The sequence below is a fragment of the Ischnura elegans genome, chromosome 3 (genome assembly GCF_921293095.1).
Source record: "Ischnura elegans chromosome 3, ioIscEleg1.1, whole genome shotgun sequence".
Classification (NCBI taxonomy): Eukaryota; Metazoa; Arthropoda; class Insecta; order Odonata; family Coenagrionidae; genus Ischnura; species Ischnura elegans.
This window is the reverse complement of record NC_060248.1, coordinates 79,055,612-79,082,875: the sequence shown is the minus strand read 5'-3', so window position 1 is coordinate 79,082,875 and position 27,264 is coordinate 79,055,612. Positions and strand designations below refer to the sequence as shown.

The 27,264-nt window shown below is 38.0% G+C and overlaps 2 protein-coding genes across 5 annotated transcripts in view; one reads left to right on the top strand and one right to left on the bottom strand.

Annotated features, from left to right (window-relative positions):
* Positions 1-250: 250 nt before the first annotated feature.
* Positions 251-22,849, top strand: LOC124156052. The gene is made up of 5 exons (XM_046530354.1): positions 251-427; positions 12,365-12,635; positions 14,733-14,757; positions 17,489-17,585; positions 22,215-22,849. Exons 2-5 carry the CDS (start codon positions 12,369-12,371, stop codon positions 22,261-22,263), a joined length of 438 nt encoding a protein of 145 aa, XP_046386310.1. The 5' UTR covers positions 251-427; positions 12,365-12,368; the 3' UTR covers positions 22,264-22,849.
* Positions 22,361-27,264, bottom strand: part of LOC124156050 (protein neuralized) — a 567,572-nt gene continuing 562,668 nt past the window's right edge. For all 4 annotated transcript variants that reach the window (XM_046530350.1, XM_046530351.1, XM_046530348.1 and 1 more), the window contains exons 6-10: positions 26,863-26,989; positions 26,491-26,698; positions 26,193-26,381; positions 25,256-25,812; positions 22,361-24,631 (exon numbers count right to left, since the gene is read on the bottom strand). In XM_046530350.1, the coding sequence (XP_046386306.1) occupies positions 24,365-24,631; positions 25,256-25,812; positions 26,193-26,381; positions 26,491-26,698; positions 26,863-26,989 (1,348 nt within the window). In that variant the 3' untranslated portion in view covers positions 22,361-24,364. The remainder of the gene's footprint in view (positions 24,632-25,255; positions 25,813-26,192; positions 26,382-26,490; positions 26,699-26,862; positions 26,990-27,264) is intronic.

Here is a 27,264-nt window from a genome sequence, read left to right as displayed (position 1 = left end):
GATCATAAATAGCATTTATTATTTAATATTATGGCCGCAGGTGTCCGAGTGTTCAAAACACTCACTTCCCCTCCGTCTTTTCACCCCACCCTTCTTTTCCAACTTGCTAATGTTTTGTCCGAGGTTAAAAATCAAGAGGATTGTTAGAACTCCCCACTGCGAGCAAAAATTCCTATCAACAATAGATATCCCCGCGTCGCGAATAATAAAAATTCACCTCCAAAGGATTCCACAATGGAACCTAATTATTTTTTGCCATCAAGGGTTTCGTGCGACAATGCTTGGGCCCTCACTTTGCGATGATATATTATTGCTTTAGAAAACACCGATCTCGACAAGCTATCATTCCACAACCGCCGTAATCGAAGAAGGCCGGACTTTGATCTTCCCGGGTCAACATAAAGTGCATCGAACGCGCCGAAATAACGTGAGTACGAATTTGTATTTCATGATTCTTTTTGTCTTTGTAACTTTTGCCTTAACAATCAAGATAGATCAACGTGTTAAGTTAAAAAAAGAGAGCTGTAAACAAAAGCACCAAACCCACCGCCGATTTCGTATCCTGCCACATTTTTTTCAACTAACTATGCGCAGTCGACGTCACCACCTTTCTGGAGGGTGGCAGCTTTCGCTGCTCTTTAGAAGTTTATTTAATTACGAGTGAATAGATAAATTTTAAATTATTTTTTCGGATTCAACCTATTATTTCACCTCATATCACACCCATATAAATTATCCAATTCTCTCCCCAACCCTACCCCGCCAAGCATCTGCTGCTCTACGGTTGCTACGCATCACTCGATCTATCGACTGGTCCGCAATTTGTTTTTTTTCCACAATTCAGGTTGCAATTTTGACATTTTCAGGATATAATAGTGTAAACATCTGTTTTCATCTTAAACATAAAATATTCACATACGAGAAAATACTTAGGGATAATTTTTAATTTTGAGGAACAGGCAACTCGATATTAATTTCAAGACGGTAGCGCAAAGTTTAAAATGAGTAATTCTTTACGAAAAAAGATGGGTCAAACGGGAGTTAAGCGCAGTGGCGCCGACTCTATGGGGCCTGAGGGGGCCCGAGCCCCCTCAAAGATTCGTTTGGGGGAGCGGAGCCCCCTCAATAAATCAAGAAAATAATTAAGTTATATTATGCTTTGTGAAATCACAAAAATATATTGGTAATTTTTATTTCCCATGTTTGACGATAGTTACCTTATAAATAAATTCAACAATGTGTGTTGAAACAAATAATTATAAGGTTAAGCAGGTTAACTGAATCAAGTGGTGTGAATCATGGTAGTGTTTCGGTACTGCGACAGACTTTGAATTTAACCTCTTCCCGAGGCAAGACCTCTGATATGGGCCCCCCCAATATTTTTTATAAGTCGGCGCCCCTGGTTAAGCTTTCTCTTAAGAATGCTCTTCAGATTCTGAATCTAATGGGTTCAATCAGGCATGATTCGATCCCGTTCGTGGGAGTATTAGAGACAGGTGGTCACAGGGGTCATGACCCCCAAATTTGATCAAAAATTCTTAATTTTTATTAGTTTAATAGTTTTTTTTTTAATCTTTCCAAAGGAGTAAAGGGATTGCATATGCTAATGCATGGCTACAAATCCCAAATGTGAGAGAAGTCTGAGTTGCATTTAATGTAGAGCATTGCACTCCCTGTTGTAAAAACGCCCCTCTCTCCCTGGGTATTTTATACTCCTTGGACCCGGACTAGGACCCTCCCCCAAATTTGATGCTGAGTATGCGCCTGATCAGAGTGTATCAACATCGAATGGTCATGAAGGATTAATTTTGAAACCTCAAAATTAGAAAATACCCTCTTCCTCCAGTGACACCAATCAGAGGGAACCCAGATATTTTAGAAGGGGCTGGCCATCTGCCTGATTGAGGTATTTTTCCATCATGCGACAGTGACCTGTAAATTAAAATAAACTTATGCTCTAAAGAGAGCTATATGTGGTAGTAGGAGCAGGGATACCGACTTACAAATAATATTGTGGGGGCCCAAACCAGGGATCTTGCCCCGAGAAATTTTATAAGTAGTGAGTTTTAAGTTTTTTAAGCATTTTAGAAGAGTCATACAATTAAGATTAGCACCCTGATAACTTGAATCTCGATATCTGGACACTCTGGGGAAAATCAATAAACCTGACACATTTTTTCCTCACACCCATAGCAAATTTTTGAGGGGGCTCGAGCCCCCTCAGGCCCCATGGAGTAGGTGCCACTGAGTAGGAGGGTACTCTTGCCCACACCATCCCCACCTACCCCCCTGCCAAAGGAAGAGTCACTATGATCAACTCTGATGATAATCAAATACTGGATTTAGACTTGATAATGCCCTAACCTATGACGATTCCTAACCAAAAAGAATTTTATACATATACTAATTTTAATTTCTAGGAAATTTTCAGCCACATTCATTTTGACATCCTACTGATTGGAAATTGATTAAATATTTGGTCCTACCATCAGATAAAATGGTCTCATAGTGAAAATTAATTTTTCATATATTTTAAATATTACAGTAAAACCTCTATGTAGTGAACCTCTTTACATTATAAACCTCCATACTTCATACCACCCCGACAGTCCCGTCAGATTTACATGTAAATTTATAGGCAAACCTCTTTATAGTGAACCTCTTTATATCGTAAAACCTCCCCTTATCATACCAAGGAGACATCCCAGAGACTGCCTCACTACCTCCACAAATTGTACCAAGACAAATAGCGACCATTAATTCACATAAACATGGAATGACATTTTCAGCTATAAATATTTCACGCTTACTTTTTTTTTCTTTTACACCTTTAACATGCTGTAATTTTCACCCAAATCGTTAGTGTTATATTCTACGCCTCACCTCGTTAGGGAATCTCTTTTGTAGTTCATTACTGAAACCATGAATGAAACACACGAGTTATTTGTCAACGGTGGTGTCCGCCATGCCACGGGAAGGGCACGAGGTAGACTACTGCGAACGATCGGGAGAAGAGGGGAGAAGAAGGGAAAGGAGGGGAGGCATGAGCGAACTCACCAATCGCCTTTATTCTGCAACAATGTGCATACATAACACATTCCTTCCCCTAATTTTTGACTTCCATAACAAAAAAAAAAAAAAATTGTAACATAATACATATCTATGATTATACAATCAGCACATCAATCACATTCAGATAGGAGAAAGAAAATACGATTTCACAATAAACCACAGAGAAAATAACTAATAATAATTTCACAGACACACTCTTACAAGTTCAACCGAGAGATTGGCTTTCTCTCTCTAGCTGGATAGCGACGTATTGGGCTTTTTGAAAGTTGCACTTGTTCAACCACCTGATCAGCTGATGTTAGGGGCACCCCTGCAGTGGATTCACCCGATGTTTTCTCCACAATGGAAGTGTTCTCTTGTGGTGGTGAACCATGTACCATGCCCATTGGTGATTTAGGCAAGTCATTACCAACATCATTTTGGAAAGGCAAATCAGGGCTTTTGACATCAATTCCGTCTAACCAAGATTGGACGCCAATCAACTGGTTAATATGGTGCTTCCAAATGATGCCGTTATCCAGTTGGACTAAATATGACACTGGACTCAATATCTTTGAAATTGTACCATCTATCCATTTACTTTTGCCTCTATAATCTCTACAGAGTACCGGTTGTCCAATGCATAATTCTCGGGTGTTATGCACATTTGAATTATGAGTTTGCTTCGTCTGACTATTATGAACTGTTTCTTGTAAATTGGGTCGGATCAAATCTAATCTGGTTCTTAAATTACGATTGAACATAAGTTTAGCAGGTGTCTCTTTTGTGGTGCTATGAACTGAATTCCTATAGGCAAACAAGAATTGACTTAATGCCATTTCTGCATTTTCTTTACCCAATAATATACATTTTAAGTATTTCTTGACAATTTTTACTGAGCTTTCAGCTTGCCCATTACTAGCTGGATGGTAGGATGGTGTGAACGTATGTCTCACTCCATTCTCCTTCAGAAATTGGTCAAATTCACTAGACGAAAAGGGTGGACCATTGTCTGTTACACAATGCTGCGGAAGACCAAATCTTGAAAATATGGGTCTCAATTTGGAAATGGTTTGCTTTGCGGAGGTGGAAGTAACTTCTTCTACTTCCAACCACTTGCTATATGCATCCGTAATAACCAGATACATTTTGGCATTGAATGGCCCTAAAAAGTCTAAGTGAACTCTTTGCCAGGGTGTCTGTGGGTATTCCCACACATGCAACATACTTTTCACTGGGTTTTGCCTCTGTGATAAACACGGTAAACAGGAATTAGCCAGTTGTTCAATATCAACATCAATACCCGGCCACCACAAATATGATCGAGCTAATGCTTTCATTTTTACGATGCCTAAATGGCCAATATGGAGCTCATTTAAAATCAATTTTCTTAAGGATTTGGGTATTATGACCCGGTGACCCCACATTAAGATATCTTGCTCAATGGTGAGCTCACTAATCCTTTGAAAATACGCCTTCAAGGCATCATCGACATTCCTTGGCCAGCCATACAAAACATAGCCTAAAATCTTACTCAACTCAGGGTCCCTTTTAGTTTCCACCCTTACATCCTTAAAATTAAGGGGTATATTACTCTCCTTCAAACACTGCAAGTAAGTTCCCTCACAATTTACATCTATCCACTCCTTTTGATTTTTGGGGGGTTACGTTAAATCCTGTAAATTCAACGGTAGTCTAGAGAGTCCATCAGCTGGTCCATTATCTTTAGAGGGGACATATTCAATGTCAAAATCATAACCTGATAGGAAGAGTGCATTACGCTGTAGTCTACTGGCTGCATAGGCTGGTAAGCCTCTCTTAGGACCGAAAATAGATAATAAAGGCTTATGGTCAGTGACCAGCGTAAATTTCCTACAAAACAAGTACTGGTTCCACTTTTTGATACCAAATACAATGGCTGTTGCTTCCTTATCAATCACTGAATAATTAAGTTCATTTGGGGTTAACGTCCTGGAAGCAAACCCAATAGGTTTTTCACATCCATTAGCTTGAATTTGAGTTAATACACTTCCTAAACCATAAAAACTACTGTCTGTGTACAACTTAAGCGGTAGATCTGGATTGTAGTGAGCTAGGATGGGTGCTGATATCAGCTTTTGCTTAATGATCTCAACAGATCTTTTACAAGGCACACTCCAAACAAAGGGTACATCCTTTTTTAACAAATTATACAACGGTGCTGCAATAGAAGATAGCTTAGGCACAAACTTAGAGTAGTAATTAACCAGGCCTAAAAAACCTTTGAGTTGGGAAACATTTTGTGGGATAGGTGCTTTAACAATAGCTTCAATGAATGAAACACACGAGTTATTTGTCAACGGTGGTGTCCGCCATGCCACGGGAAGGGCACGAGGTAGACTACTGCGAACGATCGGGAGAAGAGGGGAGAAGAAGGGAAAGGAGGGGAGGCATGAGCGAACTCACCAATCGCCTTTATTCTGCAACAATGTGCATACATAACAGTTAGTTATGGCCATTTTGTTCCGTGCGAGAGTATGCCTATCAGTAAATAAGAAAAAAGATATCCAACTATCCTAATCACTTTAAGTGACTGTTGAATTAAGAGAGATCACATCGTTTTCTCTCGAATCATGGTAAAAATCACACGATAGCGCTCACTTTGTGTTATCATTAGATAATAAATATATGTTCACTAATGCATGCATGTTTATTTAAATGCATAAATATAATGGTTTAAAAGACAGTAGTGTCTTTCATTTCCAAAGGATATGAAAAATTGGTGCATATCACAAAAACCTCTCTATAGTGAACCTCCATACATCAAATTGCCCAAAATTTGGTCCCCTTCATTATGATGTAAAGAGGTTTTACTGTATATCAAGCACTATTTTTTCCTATATTTAACATTATCTCCTTTTTTACTAATCATTCCCTATACAACTACTGGGCATGCAAGCACCCCCAAAGTCAGGGAGGAACCCACAATCAGATAAAGGAAATTTGCCCTCCGTCCAATTTTTTTGATAAAATGATAAATATCGTATGTAATGGCAACAATGCAGGAATTTGATAGTAATGACCCTTCTGGAATTAATTTCTTGGTTCATCCATGGGCATAGTTATCAGGGTTCCCTCAGAAGGCTTCTGTACCCCCTGGAAAATTTTAACAACTTGCAATTGCAGCAGCTACACTTCATGCAGCACTAGCAACCCATTCCAGTACCAAAAGAACATGTCATCAGAAATTAGGGTTGATTTAAGTTCTCAGAAGGTTGAATTTAACAAGTTTTCTGGAGGGGAAACATTCCTTCTTGGCAGACATGTACCCATAAATGCATAGCGCTCAAAGTTAAAGTTATCATTGAAATTATTGACAGACTTTATGAAACGTAACGATAATGAAAAATATAATGTCAGAGTGGTCTCTTTACCAGATTATTTCGGGTAGTCACCACAAAGGAAAAAAAATTGGGATGGAGGCTAACAGTCCCCCCTGGCTGTGTGCTTGCTACTTTTAGTGGGGTTACCCAACATACCCCCATGGATAGTCAGTGGTCTTAGGGTGACTTCCCAAAGCCAAATTCCATGACTACATCTACAGGTTCACCCTTGCCTGGAGTCGGCGACCCAGCTCCCACACTTAACATTTCAGGATTTATTTAAATCATAGCAGTCCATATGGCTATTGCTATAGAGGTTAACTTCCCTAGCTCACTTTTTTTCAAGAGCGCTAAGTACATCTAATTTCTAGGCTGCTCATCCCCATCCATAACATTTTGAAGGTGGCTTGATTTAAAGGAGTGCATTTATTCCTGATGGGTTTCATACAATATTTTTGAAAGTCGGTCAATCATATTCTACTTGTATCAATGCATTAATTTTAAGTTTAATTCTTCCTCTTATAGGATAGGTGGGATGATATAATATGAAATAATCTCTTTCACTTGGGCAGAATTTTTTAAAATTTTAAATGGTGGGAGACCTAATATTACATCTTGCACATGAAAATTCATAGGGGCATACTATTACACATTTAACACTATAAGTGTTGAGGATGGATTCCAAGGTTGCATCCTACAACTGCTGGCACTCACTTGAGAGTGACCTCATGTTCTTCGTCCTCACCCCACAAGTATTTATATTGAATCATAATTTCCATCTAGAAGTTCCTCCATCAATATGTATTTGGGGGTTATTGTATCAGCTGAGCTTTGTTTAAAGAAATGTCATCCCATCTTCAGCACAACTCCGATGATTTCATAAGACATGGCATCGCTCGATTCAACAACCGATTTAAAAAAAACTAATTTTACCTGTTTTAAACTTTGTGTGGTACTTCTTCTAATTAAAACATTTACAATTAGTTGTATAAAAAGTTAACAGGTTTATTAGCACGTGTGCAATTGTGCAATTGTGAACAACCTATTCTTCTACAAAGCTAACTTCACTCACTCTAGTGGCCAAGTCACAACTAGATAAGAGTTATAAATTATTTATTTATTTTTCTGAAGCTTTGGGGGAGAATCTATCCCTCACCATAGTTACCCTGTAAACCATAATGGTTGCCACAACGTTGCAGCTACGTCTCACGGCAACCAACTGGGAGTTCCATGCAACGTTGTGACAACGTCTTATTTACTGCCAAACGTCCTCCGTACTACGTTTTCACAACGTCTTCACAACATCTTTGCGTGTTCTCAACATCTCAACGTGACACGTAACATGATTGCAACCTGCCCGAAACCTTCTGTAAACCATATACATAGGTTGCCACAACATTGCAGCTACGTCTCACGTCAACCAACTGGGCAAACAACTTTCATGCAACGGTGTGAAAACGTCTAATTTACTGCCAAAATTTAATCCTTACTACGTTTTCACAAATCTTCGCAACCAGAAGCTTAACGTGATGCAACCTTTAATAAATAATACTTTAAATTGTGTCGTTTCAAATGAAATTTTTTTATTATTCCTTATTTGCAATTTTTTTCCTTTCCTCCACCCTCTGATGCCTTGACTCAGCATGCCTGAACCAGTCAATTGCCTTCTCCTTTATGTGCTTATAGTCATATTCCTTTAATGTGGGCTTGCAACGGAAAGCATCTGAAATTAAATTTTAGTAAGGATTTTAGACACAAGTAGTTTTATTGAGCAGTTCCCATTTTGAAATGATTTTATAAGTACAACATACCAATACAGGCGGTCCCCGACTTTCGTACACAATGCGTTCCCAAAAACTTGTACGAAAGTCGAATGTACGAAAGTCGAACCATTGACTTCCATACTAATTAGGGGTTGCGTTCCAAAAGAGCGGAATATACGTACTAAAACTTTTTTTTTCACGGAATTCATTTCAATTGACTTAATTTTAATAATATGTTAATAAAACTCCTCAAATCATCTAATTTCTTTCGAAAATAGGCAGAAAGTGCAAATAAAAGTTTAAAAAACAAGAACTCCGTTGGCTATCGAGTGAAACTTCCTCTTGGCGTCTAAGTTGACATTCCACTTATTACGTCCACTATAAATAAAAGGACATATCAAGAAGCATAACAAAATGTATTTGTTGAACCCGCACTCTGGACACCTTTTAATTTTTACACCAAAATTCGATATTTGGCAGGTGACATTCGTGATCGCGTATATTCCGCATGTTATTCAAAAAAGACAAAAGACAAACGGAATTCGGGTGATATTTCGTGCAATATCGTTGCTGAAGGTTTACATGAATTAAACAGCACTCAAACGAAAAAACACAATTAGAAAGGTCTTACTAGTTTTATTGAAAGCTATTCGATGATGTCTAGTCAACTTCTTTTGAAAAATATCTCCAATGAAGGCTTTCTTCTTCTCTTGATAAAGGAGTCTATAGCAGGCAGTCTCCCTCCCAAATAAATCACATTGAGTCAATTACCAACAATTCCCTTCATTATATACGTTCGTATTGTTCGTATATACTGCCGATACTGACATTTGAAACAATTGAATGTTGGGATGCGCAATAAACATCGCGGGAATTTTAAAAAAATTACAGACCAACGTCCGAAAGTCCGAATTTAGCGTACGAAAGTCGAGTAAAAGGTGTCAATTTTGAATGTACGAAAGTGCGAATTGTACGAAAGTCGAGTGTACGAAAGTCGAGGACCGCCTGTAATACATAATCGGCGATAATACAAACGTTCCATGTATGGAACATTTGCTATAGCAACCAAAACGAAAGGAGCTGAAATGTGCGTACATTTTCTGAGTAAAGCTCAACACATTCATAGTTTTTCGACACGTCGGGAGAAATCGGCAGCAAAAATTAAAAACTTTAAAGCTTTGGCCTCATTTTAGCGCAAGAACTATTACCTATTATTTTAACTCAATATTTTCATATTTTAATGAATGAGGGAAAATTGTTGTAAGGACATTGCAAAGCAACCTGTCTGCAACGTTGCAAAGAGACCTTAGTAGCTCTGCAACCTCGTGCAACCTGTCTGCAACGTTGCCAGGACGTAGCAAAGAGACCTCGACAGCCCTGCAACCTCTCCAACCTCGTGCAACCTGACTGCAACGTTGCTGCAACTCATTGTGTTTACTGGGTACCCTGTAAACCATAATGGTTGCCACAACGTTGCAGCTACGTCTCACGGCAACCAACTGGGAGTTCCATGCAACATTGTGACGTCTTATTTACTGCCAAACGTCCTCCGTACTACGTTTTCACAACGTCTTCACAACATCTTTGCAACGTGACACGTGACATGATTGCAACCTGCCCGCAACCTTCTGTAAACCATATAGGTTGCCACAACGTTGCAGCTACGTCTCACGTCAACCAACTGGGCAAACAACTTTCATGCAACGTTGTGAAAACGTCTAATTTACTGCCAAAATTTAATCCTTACTACGTTTTCACAAATCTTCGCAACCAGAAGCGTAACGTGATGCAACCTTTAATAAATAATACTTTAAATTGTGTCGTTTCAAATGAAATTTTTTTATTATTCCTTATTTGCAATTTTTTTTTAGCAAAAATTAAAAACTTTAAAGCTTTGGCCTCATTTTAGCGCAAGAACTATTACCTATTCTTTTAACTCGATATTTTCATATTTTAATGAATGAGGGAAAATTGTTGTAAGGACGTTGCAAAGCAACCTGTCTGCAACGTTGCAAAGAGACCTTAGTAGCTCTGCAACCTCGTGCAACCTGTCTGCAACGTTACCAGGACGTAGCAAAGAGACCTCAACAGCCCTGCAACCTCTGCAACCTCGTGCAACCTGACTGCAACGTTGCTGCAACTCATTGTGTTTACTGGGTATCTATCTCAGATCCCCTCTCATAGTTATGCCACTAAATTTTATGTACATATAAAACAGCACTACTCAGTAGAAGAATCAGGTTGAAACTTTCTTTCACCATCTTGTCCATTGAAAACTCTACAAACTAGGTACCATGTCAGTGAAATAAAATATCAAACATATGATTCCAATAGTTATACAGTTAAAGATCAGTTTGTGGGACACTGAAGTTGTTTTAAATATCAAAATCTTTTGCCAAATATCAAGGTAATTATTAAACAATGAAAGAGATCTAAACAGCTTATTATCCATTCAGGTTTGTTGGCATTTCATCACAGTTTTGACCCCAGTTCAAGATAGAATATAGATTTTTGAAGCTCTGATCAAATCCAAATTATATCTTTACCTAGAAAACAATTGTTTGCTCTCCCCTTCTCAATATGGTTTTCGTTCAGGAAAAACTACCACTCAGGCTTTGGAAATGGTTGTTAACAAAATCATAAGCTCTCTTGAAGAACAATCAAACCTTCTGCTAACTCTCTGTGACCTTTCCAAGGCTTTTGATTGTGTCTATCACCCTTTACTTCTAAAGAAACTGGAATTCTTCGGAATCTCTGGTTTAGAACTTATCCCTTTTCGAGTCATATCTCTCTGGTAGAACTCAATGTGTCGATCTGGATGGGCAAAAATCTTCTTCAATTAAAATTCAATATGGAGTTCCCCAGGGTTCTGTCCTGGGACCTTTACTTCTTTTAATAATGATAAACGATCTCCCCAACAACCCCCCATCAGACTCGATCCTGTATGCTGATGATACAGCAATATTGCACAACTGCAAAAATTTATCGGATGCCAACAGCCTTCTTGACAGCAATCTAAGTACAGCCACAACATGGTTTAAAACTAATGGTTTTACACTAAATAAATACAAAACGTTAAATCTCATCTGTAGCCTAAAATCCCTAATGCGCGATGTGCACACAGTAAAACTTTTAGGATTTCACCTAGACTCAAATCTAAATTGGACTGCACACATTTCAGAGATCACAAAATAACTCTCAAAATCACTGTACGTATTGAGGAAGCTAAGCTCTCTAATCCCCTCAGAACATCTCAAGTCCATTTACTATGCTCTTTTCAACAGTCACTTGAGTTATGGGCTAGAGATCTGGGGTAATGCCCCAGCTACAAAATCTATTTTTCAGTTACAGAAAAAAGCCATAAGAATAATAACTCATTCTCCCTCTACAGAACATTGTAGGCCATTATTCAGGAAACTGAACATACTCACTATCTACAGTCTGTATGTATATAGAGTACCTACTTGTACATACGAAACACAATCTCGAGTCTTTCACAATTAGATCCGACATACATGACCACGACACTAGAAGAAAGAATCACCTATTTGCAGGTCAAATGAGTCTAAATATAACACAAAATTCCTTCTCAAACATGGGTATTAAGCTCTTCAATCACTTACCTGCGTCTGCAAGACGAAGCAACAGTACTAAATTTAAATCTGTTGTACACTCCTGGCTAGCATCTAAAGCACTGTACTCCATAAATGAGTTTTTTACTCAGGAAGCTGATATCGTTTTCTGAATAATCCTGTTCCTTATATAAGTATGCAAACTGTAATTATATGTATTTAACACTGAACTGACGAGGTCAAGTGTAAATTATTTACTTAACGACCAATAAATCTATTATTATTATTATAGTTTCAACATAAAATCCTATTCCAAGGGAATGGTTGTGAAAAAATAGTGTTTATATAGCTCCATTCAATATTAACCATCAAAATTCTTATCAAGCAGAGAAGTATTACTGAAGCTAATGCTCACAAAGAATGAAAATATTTCTTGTGGAACTGATGTTAAGTGGTACTAAGTATGAAGCATAGGTATATGTATTATCACATACCTTGACTTCCTTTCTATTATTCTGGTTTTTACTCTGTCCAGGCTTTAAAGTCAGGCAAGTACATATTTGGACACATAATTATGAGAAATATCACGACAATTGATAATGGGCTTTTATTACAGAATTATGCTTAGATCAACAAATTCTCAAGTGGATTCAAGCTCATTTCACTGTGCTATTGATGCAATGGGGAATGAAGATGAAAATGAAATGGGTGTTTATATCGACTATGATACAGAAGAATACCAGCCGACTCCTGAAGGATCTGAAGAGGAGAACTGCATAACATCACTGCCATCACCTGAGCATGAGGGTTTCCTATCAGCTCCTGAGTGGGATGAAGTGGTGGAAGGGTTTAAAGTGGAATTCAATATTATCTCAGAAGACGCACTGGTGAGTGAAACTAATGCATGAATATATGTACATATTTTTGAAAGTAGAATTGTATTCATGGGCATACCCAATGAGGGGCAAGTTGGGGCAACTGCCCCCCCCCCCCCCCCCCCCAAGAAGCAAAAATTGCAAAAGTCTTTTAGCAAAATCAGGATTGAATTGGAACGAAAGTATTCAACAAATTTTCTTAAAACCCATGAAAAATGATATCTGTTAGTGTAAGATTTGTAACTAAAATAAAACAATTTTTTTCATGGAAATAATCTCATGAACTAATAAAGTGCTGTTATAATTTTCTTAAAATGTTGGTTTCATTCACCTTTTCCATGCTAAATGTCACAACTTGGCTTGCTCCTCCCCTGGACCATGGCTTGCCCCCCCTTGTTATGATCCTGGGTATGCCCTTGGTTGTATTTTCTTTTCCTTGGGCTATATCCCTATTGTAGTAGATAGGCACAGTGACGTAACTTGGAATATGCTTCTGGGGGGATGGAGAGGCCTGGGGGGGCAACCCCCCAGTGGAGTTTTGAATAATTGTTGAAAAATAACACATCTCAATGTCTCAGATGACTTACCGCTATGATATTAATGAATGATCTTTAACTTTTCGCAGATGATCATTTTTTATTACGATACAAGTAAAGACAACTCAAGATATATTTTGTGCCCCCCCCCCTTGAATTTTTTCTGTATCTGCTATTGGCTTAGTTAGATGTTTTAAGATTTTCAATGCACCTGAATCTCCTACACTTAACAGCTTTGATAATTTATTGCCACTTAGCAAGCACTGATTGGACAACCATAACTTTCATTAATAAGCTATACATTTTGTAGTCTCCTATCACATGGGCGTACTCAGCAAGGGGCCGGGGGTGGGGGGGGGGGGGGCAGCTGAAGATTAGAGAAGCAAAAATTGCAAAAGTCTTTGAGCAAAATCGGCGCTGAATTGAAACGAAAGAACTCAAAAAATTTTCTTTAAACCCATGAAAAATGAATGTATTAGAAAAAGATATGTAGCTAAAATAAAACTTTTTTCAAGGAAATAATCTCATAAACTAGGTAATAAAGTGCTGTTATAGTTTTCTTAAAATGTTGGTTTCATTCCCCTTTTCCATACTAAAATGTAACAACTTGGCTTTCGCCCCCCTAGACCATGGCTTGCCCCCCCCCCTCATCCCCCTAGTTGTGATCCTGAGTAGACCCTTGTCCCATCACGCATTTTCCCATATTATATGATCTAGTTCAGGCTGTCAGGTGAGACAGGGCTGGCCTTAGGGCGGGGCAACCGGGGCGACCACCCCGGGCCCCGCATTCATGAAAAAAAATTAAAATATACGATAGTTTTGAAAACGAAATTTCAACTATTACTGTATTGTAAAGTTCGTGCTGGACAAAAAATAATATTATGAAAAAGGAATAATAATGCAGTAATTTTTATTGTGCACTTGCGTTTGTCACATACTTAGCCATAGATGGTAGGGATTCAAAATGCTCAAGTTTGTAGATGGGGTATAGAGTTTAATATTTTAAGTGAAGGGCCCCGCACTGAAGGTTCGCCCCTAGCCCCGCACCTGCTAGGGCCGTCCCTGAGGTGAGATGAAACAGTAAGAGCCATCTATCATCGAGACTCGAGAGCATACTGTGTGTGCATGCATTGGAGTATATAACTCCTCATGTATATTGCTATCCAATATTTGTAATGCCACATAACTTTGGTTTGCTTATGGCTGAAATTCATGCTATATTGCTTGTATTTTTTACCGAAAAAATCCACCAATGCCTGCAAGCCCTAGGCCATCTCGAATTTCAAGTGGAACTTTTGAATAATTAAATAATCTAGAAAGCCTTGTATTAAGATATTTTCAACAAAACCAGCTCACTAATTTGCTTCATTATTATATAACCAAAATTAGTCAAACTTCATTCCAACCAAATGATGTTTGTACCAGTTATTTATGAATAAGTGCGAAATGTAGCTGAGATTATTAAAACCATGTCAAAATACTATCAGATTAACTCACTAATTACAGCATTCATGCTATTCAAACTTTAAAAAATATCCATCTATTGACATTTTTCAATATTTTTCCCTTCCAGGTCCCTTGGACACAACCCAAAAAAAGTAAGTAGATATTCATGACACATAATTTTTTTGAAATCATATTGAAAACAAACCCTTTTTACCACCTGTGAACTAGAATTTAAACACATTCACTGTAGGAACGGATCAGGATTGGAAATAAATAAGACGGATATTAAATTTACACGTCTATTCGCGATCACGGATGAACAACGACAACCGGAAATACAAGTAAAAACAAAAAACATACAAAGAGGAAGATAGTTCACCTTCATAACACTTGGTGTCTCTGCGTAGATATTACAATTATCAGATTACAAATAACATTCACCCCAGGCATGGGCTACTATAGAGGGTTATAATGGTACCCACAATATGATGTGGTGTGACCTGCCAGTGAATCACACTGACCCTACTAGAATGTAATGTGATATGTAATTAAGTTATTATAAGAGTATAGCCATTGGAAGATAATATAAATTAGCCCGGGGTAAATGGTTTCATATTCATATCATTGAATACATCCCGCTAGAATTGCCACTATGCATTGGGGTGAATGTGTAAATATAATTGTAAAAATTGAAATTTATTCTTTTAGTACATATAATTATTAAAAATAAATATAAACTAGAGTTAACACATGGAAACATCAACTATGTCATCATCAATTCAAAGTTGCAGGCTCCTCCTCTGAATTATATGAATCATCACAACCCCTAAGGTCCCTGGGCAAAGGGCCCCTAATGGACTCAGGGGGACCTGGACTTTTTCAATGCCTGCCATTTTCTCCTTGAACCCTCAAAAATGTCATTTGGTTTTGGACCCCCCCCCCCCTCGAACGAAATTCCTGGCTACACCACTGCTTGAAGTGATTTAAAACGAAAGTTTAAATATCTCTATTTTTTCTCATTGTGACTATCAAAAGGTGCACTATTAACATATTCTTACTGAGTGGTGAGACATTTAAGATGAAGGATTCAAAAATTAACCCTCTCCCTACTGAAGTTTAAATGCCTCATTCTCCACTCCGTCCTAACCAACCACCAAAACCAGCCACCGCCATTTAAGTCGCTCCTTCATTAGCTGGCTGAATCTGGCCGGCCTGCCCTGCTATACTTGGGGCAGCCTTTTGAGCTTCATAGGCATCTGTTTTATCTTGAGAGTGTTTATCTTTGCTAGCACAAGCATCCTTCTTATCTCTAGTTTCATTAAGAAGAAGCAGAACGTTGTCACCATAAGCTAAAATCCCGAGACAATAAGGTACTTTGTTCCAGCGTGGTACATTAACTGGGAAGTAAAGAGAGAATATTGTAAAGCCATTACGAAGGGATTTTTATGATGGCCAGTTTTGAAATGATGTAATACAAAAACCTTAGGCCAGCCCTGTGTCATTTAGAGTGACTGTCATATCTAATGGCAATATTTCTTTGTGGGTGGTCACACTTTTCCTATCTCATATGGCAAGGATGCGAAGCTCAGCTCAAATGAAAAGAAAATTAATGCCCCTCAGTTCTGTTTGTAGGTGGTCACACACACTCACACTTTTCCTATCTCATATGGCAAGGAGGCGAAGCTCAGCTCAAATGGAAAGAAAACTAATGCCCCTCAGTTCTGACCATGGCCTCTTTGAGTCAGGATGCTATCGCAGAGGAAGTGAACATAAGTGAATTTTCGAGTGATTCAGATAGTTCTAGTTGTTTGAATGGAGAAGAAGGATACAGTGATAGTGACAAATCAAGTGAAGTAGAACTGGAGGATGACGTTACCCCAAGTAGGAGTGATTTAACAGTTAATATTCAGGTGCATGACTTTAGGAGCGATGGCCTGATTTTTGAAGAACCGTCTGAGTTCAAAGAAGAGAGAGGGCCTATTCATAATTTGGCGATAGGTGACAGTGAATTTTCCTTCCTGAAATATATGCTAGGGAGTGAAGATTTTTTTTACAACATTGTCAAGAACACAAAAAAATATGCAGAACATCTTCAACATTCCACAGGAAAGGCTGACAAAGACCGGGTAGATGTTACGTGCGATGAAATGGTAGCATACATTGGAGTGCTTGTATACATGGGAATATTTAATTTACCTGAAAGCAGTGATTACTGGCATAGCCAAGATATATTGACTACTCAATTGTTTGTGGCTGTATGACCTTTGGTAAATACACACAATATTTCCATATTAGTGATACAACTCAGGAAAAAAAACAGGGAGAGGAGGGTTTTGATGCATTGCATTAAATTAGGCCAGTTCTTGATATAATGGAAACTTTTCATCAAAAGTATAAACCAGGTAGGGAATTAAGTGTTGACAAGGCAATGGTTCATGTCGAGGTCAAGGCGAGGATGTCATTACATAAAACAATACATCCAAGGAGAGCCAACGAAGAGGGGATTTAAAGTTTAGGTTTTAGCAAGCTCCCATGGCTGCAGGGAAATGTGTACCTAGGGAAAAAAGGTATAAGAAATTGTGAATGTTTCTTGGGACTCAAGTTGTAATGAATTTAATGAAAAGTTTTTTAGGGAAAAATCATCATGTGTACTTTGATAGCTTTTTTTCAAGTGTGATGCTCATGAAATTACTACTAATGAATAACACATATGCATGTGCCACTCATTGCGGAGAAAAATAGGTCTACCAGTGGGGAAAATGGGTATTTAAACTTCATGCATGACAGGGAAATGTTTACGGCCGGTTTTTGGGGCAGTTTAGGAAGGAGTGGGTTGAGAATAAAGAATAGACATTTTTTTAAATATTTTTTTTTCTTTTCTAGGCACCAAGAAAAGAGGAATACGAAAAAATGCGGAAAAAAATGATTTGAAATGCCACAAAAAGGACAGACATGGCAAAAGGAAACAGGGGAGACCCAAGTAAGTAAAACTCATAGAAACATTCTAAAATGATACTATACTTGATGAATATTTCACCTCATGCACCAGTGAACCACAAAATTTAACTTCTGTCATTGGTCACTTAAAATTTCAAAGCATGGTCAATCTGTTTTTCCTTTTATTTTTAAACAATAATTGTAACACTATATTATCTAGTCACATTGAATTTCACTTCAAAATAATTAGTAAAAGTTGCACAGAGCCTAATGAAAGTACTGAAAAATTCCCCATCGATAGATATTTATATACATATATAAAGAATTACTTTACCAATATGCTTGGAAAAATATCTTTCCTATTTTATACATTCTGTATAGGACCTTGAATCATAGTGAGAGTCTAAGATGATATGTATTCTCATGCCTCTCAGAAACTGAGATTTCTGAATCTCCATTGGCTGTGTCTAGCCTCAAATGTCTCATTGGTGTAAAAGCTTTGTAATGCTCTCAGTTAGCTCATTGTAGTTTTTGAAAAATATCACCACTTGTCATTGTTTTATTCAGTTCACGGATTAAATATTCTTGCCATCTATTTGAGGTGTGAGTCAGTCAACTATCACTGATGTACAAAAGGAAAGGGTGAATATGATGGACGTTTATATGAAAAATTAATAAGATAATGAAATCCAACCTTTGAGGTTTAGTTTAAGAAGCTGTGGACAAGCCATCAATGCATGTTCAAAGTTATACAATTAAAATTAAGTAAGACACAAAAACGACTGAATTCTGGGTATATAATAAGCTAGTAACCCTTGGTGGGGAGCAAATCCACCGATTTTCGGAGATGCCGTTTTCGAAAAAAAATTTATAGTAAAGCTATTGCACAAAAATGGCAATATACTTAAAATATATTGGTATAGAACCTCTGACAAAGCAAAAAACATGCAATGATGCATAAAGAATGAATATTCACGCCTTCTCCGCATAACATTGCGACGCGACGGCACACGCGACTATAGTCGCGCTCCCCACATGGGGAGCGGAGTCCGCTTGCGACTATAGTCGCTCTCCCCAGTTAAGGAGTTAAAAAGCGTGAGTTTCTCCTCGGTAATCCCAAAGATTCTATTGACTTTCCATCAGGCATATAAAAGTCATCTGCTCCGAGTGACAAAGAGACATCAAAATACCCATTTGAGAATGCCACATATGTCACAGACTAAAACACTTCAACAAATCATCTGATGCTTAAGACATGGCATCAAAATCCCATTCAATCAACATCAACAACTTCAGTCTTATAAAATATGCCTGTGATTATTTACTAGACTTCTATGAATACGTCTACTTTCAAAGAAACATGGGCAACACTACAAATAGGGACCAAGTCTATCACTTTTTTCCTTTCGTCACAGTCTTTCAGCTTTTTTTCCTTACGTTGCAACAGCAACGGAAAATCACAACCTAACCACATCTAGTTCTGGCTTACCCCACCCCCTTTACCCTCTCCCTTCTCTACTGCCATGCATCAAATACTACTACTTATCCACCATCAGCTCCCACCTCCCCCTTCGAAGGAATTCGACCTTACACCTCAAATGTTAAACTGATATGACACAAGTTTGATTTCTGGTATACTTCTTCATGAAGGCCTGAGTCTTAGGCAAAAAAAGTGTCAGCAGATTAATCTTGTGGACTTTTACAAACCCCCTTCCTCTTCCTATTGTCACTGACAGTTACTGCTGTAGGAAATATCCTTGTGCTAGAGACCTCCATGAAAACCTATTCCATGATGCAAATCTGTGGGGTGAATGAGCGATCACATGTATAGCTTTCTTTAATCTAGCTTATTTTTACAAGTACAAATTTGGTTACTGCTCTAGAATAAATCTTTGGAAACCTCTGAGTCTGCGTGCATGTACCTATGCAGACATTTGTTTCTCTAGGGACAAATCTGCGAGGTGAGTGGGTGTTGTTTTCCTTTCATTCTTTTAATTTGTAAGCACATGGTCACTACTGTAGTTATTGTGAGTGTTTGTGTGCTTGAGATATAAGCAGAAATTTCTTCATAGCAAGCTAATGGAACTTCCTAAGAAATAGTTTGGAGGGATAGATGACCCAATTTTAATCAATATCAAGCTCATGACACAGAAGTGAGGTGACTGACTGATGGAGAATCATGATGGTGAAATGTAGGCCAGAGTGTGGGACAAGGCAACCTACTTCTTCCTTTACTGAGAAGGAATTACTTAAATTACGTAAATTACTAGCAGCGACAGCCAAGAGTATCTAAGTTGCTAAAAGCATGAACAAACAAATCAAATGCAGGAGGATCTAAAAAAATGAACTGAAACTTTAGTATTCCAAATATCATTGCTTACTGGGAGGTGAAGTTATCCAATGTATAAGGTTTGATGCTCATAGTTTGAAATCACGTGCAAAAATAAATCCATTGAACAATTTTGACCCCAACACGTAAAATGAATTCTATGATAATATTGCAATGGTCATATGCCTTTTGGTAATGACCCCAGCAATACTTATAGCAACGTAAACCCAACTCAGCAAAATATCCAATGTATCCATCCCAGTTCTCCTATAAGACTTGGTGCTTTCCTGGCACACAATGTGGATGAATTCTTCATGGGATTCCCACCAAGTGAGCCGTTCAGTCAGAGCTGATGTTTCTATGGCTGATTCTCCCATCGTCTTCAGGATGTTGAATCCTCAGGGTCTTGAGACCACTCAATTAATGTAATTAGTTATTACTACTGAATTGAATTTCTATGCTGATTAATTGGAGCTGCCAAGTCTCAAAAGAGCATGGAAGCAGTGGGCAGTGGCATGGTGAATGGTGCACAAGATCAGTGAGATCAGCAATATGCTGCCTCACCTCCATTGCCACCTCAACCCCTTCCACTCCTTACCCCTGCGACCTCGATAAAATGTGTGAAAACTTTAAAATTAACTCAGTGCCAAAAAATTAGGAGCATACACTGCTCGATCTCTGCATTCTCTTCGGGTTTTCACCGCATCCGTTGGCTTTTAGCGACAACAGTTTCGCTGGCATTGTAGTCAGCGTCTTCAGGTCTAAACTGTTGTCGCCAAAAGCCATCAGATGCAGTGAAAACCCGAAGAGAATATCTGATCAACACCAGGAAAATCTTTGAACCTGCATACACTGCTCAATTATGCTACAGATTTATATCAGTCACCCTGGCATCAATCCCCTGCATAGTGGAAAACATCTTCTCCTCAATGGAAAACATTGCCTTAGTCATTCCTCTGGCATGGTATTATGTTGGAAGTTCCAAATCCACTGGAGGGGTTCCATACAGTAGCTCTACTTGATGCATATCACGCAGATTATCTGGCGTGCACATTCCTAAACCCTTATTCTCTACCAGATGATAAGTGTGTATGTCGGCAAATTCTTGCTGGCTGTAAACTCGCCAGCATTCACCAGGGCAAGCAGTGCACTACTTGTCCTCTGTAGGGGAATTCTAAAGATTTGGTACTTATACAACCTATTAGCACAGAAAAATCACTCAGAGTGTATTCAGAAAGGATTAGGATGGGTGACTTCAAACCTTTATACCTTACCTATACCGCACCTCATCCTTTATCATTACCTCCAAACTTATATCCTTACCTGTGCCATGTTTGTTCGAAACAATCCTCATGTTTACCCTATTAACGCCAACCTACACAATCTCAACACACACTCCAGAAACAACATACACCTCCTCCAACACCCCTATAGCCTCTATTTAAAAGGTTCTCCTCTCTTTCTAACCTCTCCATTGTCATTGTGTACAATAAGATTCCTATCACCATCCCTTCCATTTCCTCATCAATTCCATTCAAAGCCAAACTGAAACACATGTTAATTGAAAACAGCTACTACAGTATAAATGTGTTTTTAACTGGTGTTGTATATTAACTTATGACCTCAATCCCACTGATTAGCTGTGTGTTTGTATAGCTCGTGTGTATTGTATTTTATTTTCTGTTTGTATTTTATCCTACATTATCTTGACTTAACTCGTGGATGTATTATCCCAATGAAGTTAATAAATATTATTATTGTTATTAAACCACAGGCCACTGATGATAGAAAACTACATATTTAGACCACATCTCTATGAAACAAGAGGGCTTTTAAAATCATTCAAAAAATATGTATGGAAAACTTTATCTCCCTTTATTTAAATGAGCTTCTCTTTGCAGTGACTATCTTGGAATATTTTAAGATAGGTACTGAGTAAATTTAAAAAAGTTTTTAAAAATGGAATGCAAATTTGTGAATAGATAAGCATTTGCATACTGAATTTTCACATCCCCACCTTATTATCAATCATCGGATGAATGCAAAATATACCATTCTATGAGATTTTAACCCCAAGATCTCTCGTGGGGCTCTTTTAACCCTTCCTCCATCTCTAAAGGGGGTCCTTCACTTTAACTGCCAGCAGTCCCCAAGTGTTTTAATCTGACACTGTGAACATCTGCAATACCCATTTCATGCTATAAAAGAAGTTTTCTTGTTTCACAATGTGTTTCAATGGACAAATATAAGACAAAGATAATCATGAGCCTACCAAATCTTTATTTGAACACAATGCTTTCCAGGTGACTCAAGTTATTTATTCCATTTTTCATTATTTTACAGGTACGGGGAGCGAAAAAGGTTGAAGTCCAGTGCTTTCCTCATCCAATAATCTAGCTTCATTGTCAATTTGAAGTATGCTCACTTTTTTAAACATTTTGATTTTTTTGGGGACCATTTATGATTTATAATAAAAATAAGAATTGAGATTTCATGATAAACTGATTTTTTATTCTCAAGATATACAACCTGAAAACTTACAAATATATGCTCCAAGACAGGCATTACAATGCACAGATAAAAAATCATGTACTGTAAGGATGAGAGTTAGTGCAACTCTACAGCAACATCACTTGCATACATGAGCTAGTGGAAAACATTGCACTATGATGAACAGTCAGCTGAGGAGAGGCAGGAAGGATGTCACAACATTCTCACAGCAGAATTGAAATCAAAGTGGGAAGACATCTTCCATTATACAGAATAGTCCACTTCAATAATTTCATCCACCAGAGTGCTTGACGAGTACCACCAATGCCATTAGATGTCAAATTATAAAAATACAGAAATAATATCTGCCGCATCCCTTTCACTTGCCAAAAATATATCAAAATAATGCATCATCTTCCCTAATAAAAATATGCCAGTCAATTTAAATAATGCAATTTCAACTGATTGAATATATAAATAAAGGCAGAGTCTGCAAAAAAAGATTTCTGGAGATACAAACATCATTCACTTGCAGATACTATTACCCTCACCCAAACATGACTAGACTTAAACAGCAAAATATATTAAAAAAAGAAAGAATACACTATGTGCTGAGAAATACATGGTTTCTAATGACTATCCACAAATTTGAGCTTTGTGACAGCTTCATAAAAGATCTCAGACTTTTTCATTCAAATGAATTGGAACAGAAAACAACGAATGGAATACGAGAAATGAACCTCTCATTTGCAATTTCACATCTCCATTCTAAATATAAAGAAAACCACCAGTGAAAAATCATAAATTTTCCTACCCAAAAATAAAGCAACTCTGGTATAAACAATGCATACATAACATTGGTATTTAAATGAATTACTCATTACTTCCTCCTCTTTTCTCACATAGATATAATTTGTTATTTTAGACCCCAATGGTATTGTTTCTTGATTGAAAGTGGGTCACAAAACTTTTTATCGCAAATGCTTTCAATCCCAAGGCATGATGAAATTCAGTCATTATATGTTGGATGATTGCTATTCATCAAATTCAATTTCAATTGTTTAGGCTTTGAATAAATTACCTCAAAATTGAGTTTATAACATTTAGTTAAGAAAGTTGTTCACAAAGAAGACACATCCAATTGAAACTTAAAATGCCACAAAATTACCTCTTGAAAATAGAGGTAGTAAAAGTTGGGTAACAGGGTGAAACCAGCCTGGAACATTTAATACAGGGCTCACAAACATACAAAATACTTTTAAGTCTTATGAGGACATGAAGCCAGGCCAAGAATTGTCATGGCTTGCAATTTTCAATCAGGTAAAAATAAGCTGAAAGAAACATGAGAAAATGCAAGGAGGTAATATTTTAAGCCATATGTTGCTCACGGAGAGCAGAAAATCTGGGAATAAATCACATCCCTGTTCTATTACTTCCATAGTTTCACTTCAATGAAAGAAGGGGGACTGCAATGAAGGTACGATGACATGACTAGAATGTTTTGAATTTAAGTCCAATAAATATCAATAGAAAGATGTTAATAAACAATAAATATATCTCAAAAGGTTCAAGGTTCTTTATCATTTCCACATCTTCTTTGGTAAATCCTCTGGCTATTAACAGACAGGAGTACTGGCATTCTTATAAAGCAGGCACTATCTCTATCTCACAGCTCAGCCATTGGGATCTCACATAAAATCAGGAGTCTTCCGTTAACCGGCCAAATGGCTGTGCTAGCATTGGCTAACCACTCACACTTCACTCAAGGCCGTAAACCCAAACAGTCAGATCACTTGTGAAAGGTTACATCAGGTTCTCTTCAATCCATCCATTCCACAAAAACAAGATCCAACACGTTTCAGCTTCATTTCCCTTGACGAGTCAATTATATCAACGCACTGTTTCCATAAATGTCAACAATTGCTCCTTCCTGCAGAGATATTTACACCAACAACAGAGTCTCTCTTCCTCGTGGAGGGGCCTCCACGTCTTGCAGAATGCTATCAGGATTTGTAAGTGCGAATGACGTCCTTGATGACAGCACGACATAATGGACAATGGCCACCACCCTTCCCCCTCCACTGTTGCAAAGCACACTCATAGCACATGCACATGTGGCCGCACATGTAAAGTACACTGTCTATCGATCGCTCGTAGCAAATTGAACACTCACTACCAGCACCGCCACTTCCACCTGCCCCACTCATCATTGTACCAGTGCGTCCTCCACTCGATTCCATGGTAGAGTAAGATGTTGTGGCTGACACTGGCTGTAAAGTCAAAAGAGAACAGGTATTTTAGATACATGCACTTTAAAAATATAGTTACCATATGAACGTGACATAGGAAAATAAATTTGACAATTTTTGTGTATACATGGCAATTTTTCTAAGATGTTGTCAAGTAAAAGTTAAGTGGGAACATAATTTTCCACACAGTGTTTGCCAAGTGAGATAAAAAAACTATTGCTTGGAGCAAACTGAATTTTAAATCTGAAGAATGAATAATCTTGAACATGTGCATGAATTCAGTTAAGTTCAGGCCAGGAATTCCTCATGAATGCCAAGCATATGTTCCACGCACAAAAATTAGTATTCCAGAGAAATCCCCGAGTAAAATTTCAAGAAGTTGAGTATTTTTTTGCTATTTCATTTAGGTATTAAAACTTCCATGGATTTTAAGTAGTAATAATTTTCAAGCTGATTTTTTAGCAGTTTTCCAAGATTAATAAAAGTAAACAATGGATAATTCATACACATAATATCATGTTCAATAAAGAAATTCCATTTTCTCACCGAGCATTACAATAACGAATTAACGAATCCACTGAGCTTTAACTAGATCCATTATTTTGCTTCAGAAAGAACACTTGAAAAAAAATTCACCGAGCTCACCTCAATGTATGTGTGGCTGTAAGTGGAGAGCAGCGTCCCAGACCCAGAGGGAGGTATCGCCACCACAGAAAGGGAAGACGAGGACGACATGTGTGGCATGCGATGATTCTGGTGATGGCCAGACTGCTGCGATCCCTGATGCGACTGTTGGCTCCCGTGCCCATGGGGCTGTTGGGAAGACTGCTGCTGTTGGTTCAAGTAGTTGGACTGGGCAGGAGGAAGGTTGACGACCAAGACGCCGCTGCCGGGGGTCGGAGATGCCGATGACGATGCGGGTGAGGACTGATGCGAAGATGAGTGATGGTGGTGTGAGGAATGATGATGAGGGTGGTGGTTGGGGTGGGCTGGGGAAGGACTAGTGGTGCCGGACACTGAGGCCACGGGAGTGAGCACTACGCTCGGAGCCGGATGATATGGTGGGGGCGTCGGGTGATCCGATGAAGAGGGCAGGCAGACCCTCAGCCTGCTCAGGTTGGGAGCTTGCATTTGCTGCTCTGACGGCCGAGAATTGGGATATGATGTCGCAGGCGATGATGATGCTATGCAGGAAGACATTCCTGAAAATTTTAAAATGGAATTTATTAAAAATCAAGTCCATCAGGTTCAATAAGATTGATTCGTAACAGAAAAAGTACAAAATAAGTTTCAGCATAAAATAGATGATAAAAATTCAATGAAAAATTATAGCATATTTATCATAACTAATGAATCATGAGAACATCATATGATCTCAGCATCACAAAAGTAAGATTAAATGTGTTTGCTCCTTCTCTGTGCATAAATAACCGACATATGCCATCAAAAATCGCCTAAAAGTACACATGCTATTTCTTGAAATAATCTACATTAGAATATCAAATATTGTGTTAAATATGAATATGTTTCCATAATAAAGGGCAATGATAGAGAGTCTGAAGATAAGGTTTGAAGAACTCACCTGAGGTTGCAGGTATTTGAGGCACAGGAGATGGGGATGTTGTGGGTGGCTGTGATTCAATGAAACTTCCAACAATCCGAATCTTCTGAGTTGTTCCATAAACATCAAAAAATGCCCAGAGTTCTAATGTATGATCCACGTGCATCCTCACTTCAGGTGGAGATCCATTTTTAGATATGAGTACTTCACCTGCAATTGAATGAGGAAATTAAACATGAACAAAACAAGTAAAAAAAAGTATTTAAGAGGTATTTGATTACAACACTTTATTAGCGGAATAAAATGTAGCCTTCCTTACCTAGGTGAGTAACACAAACAGATATTTCATCTCCTCTTTCAGGCCTAGCCCCTGCCACATCTTTGCTGACAACCCAGTATTCTGGCCTGTCAAGGAGGAGGTCCGAGTCATCTGGGAGATCAGCTCCTCCAGATGGAATTTGGGATGGATTACAAGATGTCAGCCCAAATGCCAAAGCACCAACATAAACTGCATCTGTTGCCAACACCTATACAAAATACATAAAAAGAAAGTTAGTAACAAGCTTAACTACAGCATCCTCAGTCTGGTTTTTGTGGCCATTGAGATAATCTAGTTACATAATCTTATGCCAAAATTTTAATCTGGCTAGATTATGATAAAAAATTCTCAGTAAATCCACAATATATTTACCTGCACAACAATTTTTTCACCAAGGACAATTGGTCTCGATGTGAACACATAGCCTCTTGAAAACTCTGTATCTAAACGGCTAGCAACACACCTATCATTGCTTAGTCGAACATTCCTTCCACGGGTTCTGTAAATGTAAAACACATGATAAATTAGGAAAAAAAATAGTGAAATATAATCTTAAGAATACAACTTATTACTTTTAATCTATAGAATCCAATAACTTTAAAAAATACTGTACAAAATATTAATAACAGCCAGACAGTAGCTCCAGCATCCAAAATGAAATTTGTTATAACCAGTCAATTTTATTCAGTTATTTCCAGACCAGTTATTATGATGAAAAATGAAAACACAAACCCCAGGGCTTGAATCAGATATATCTTGGACAACCCTAACTTC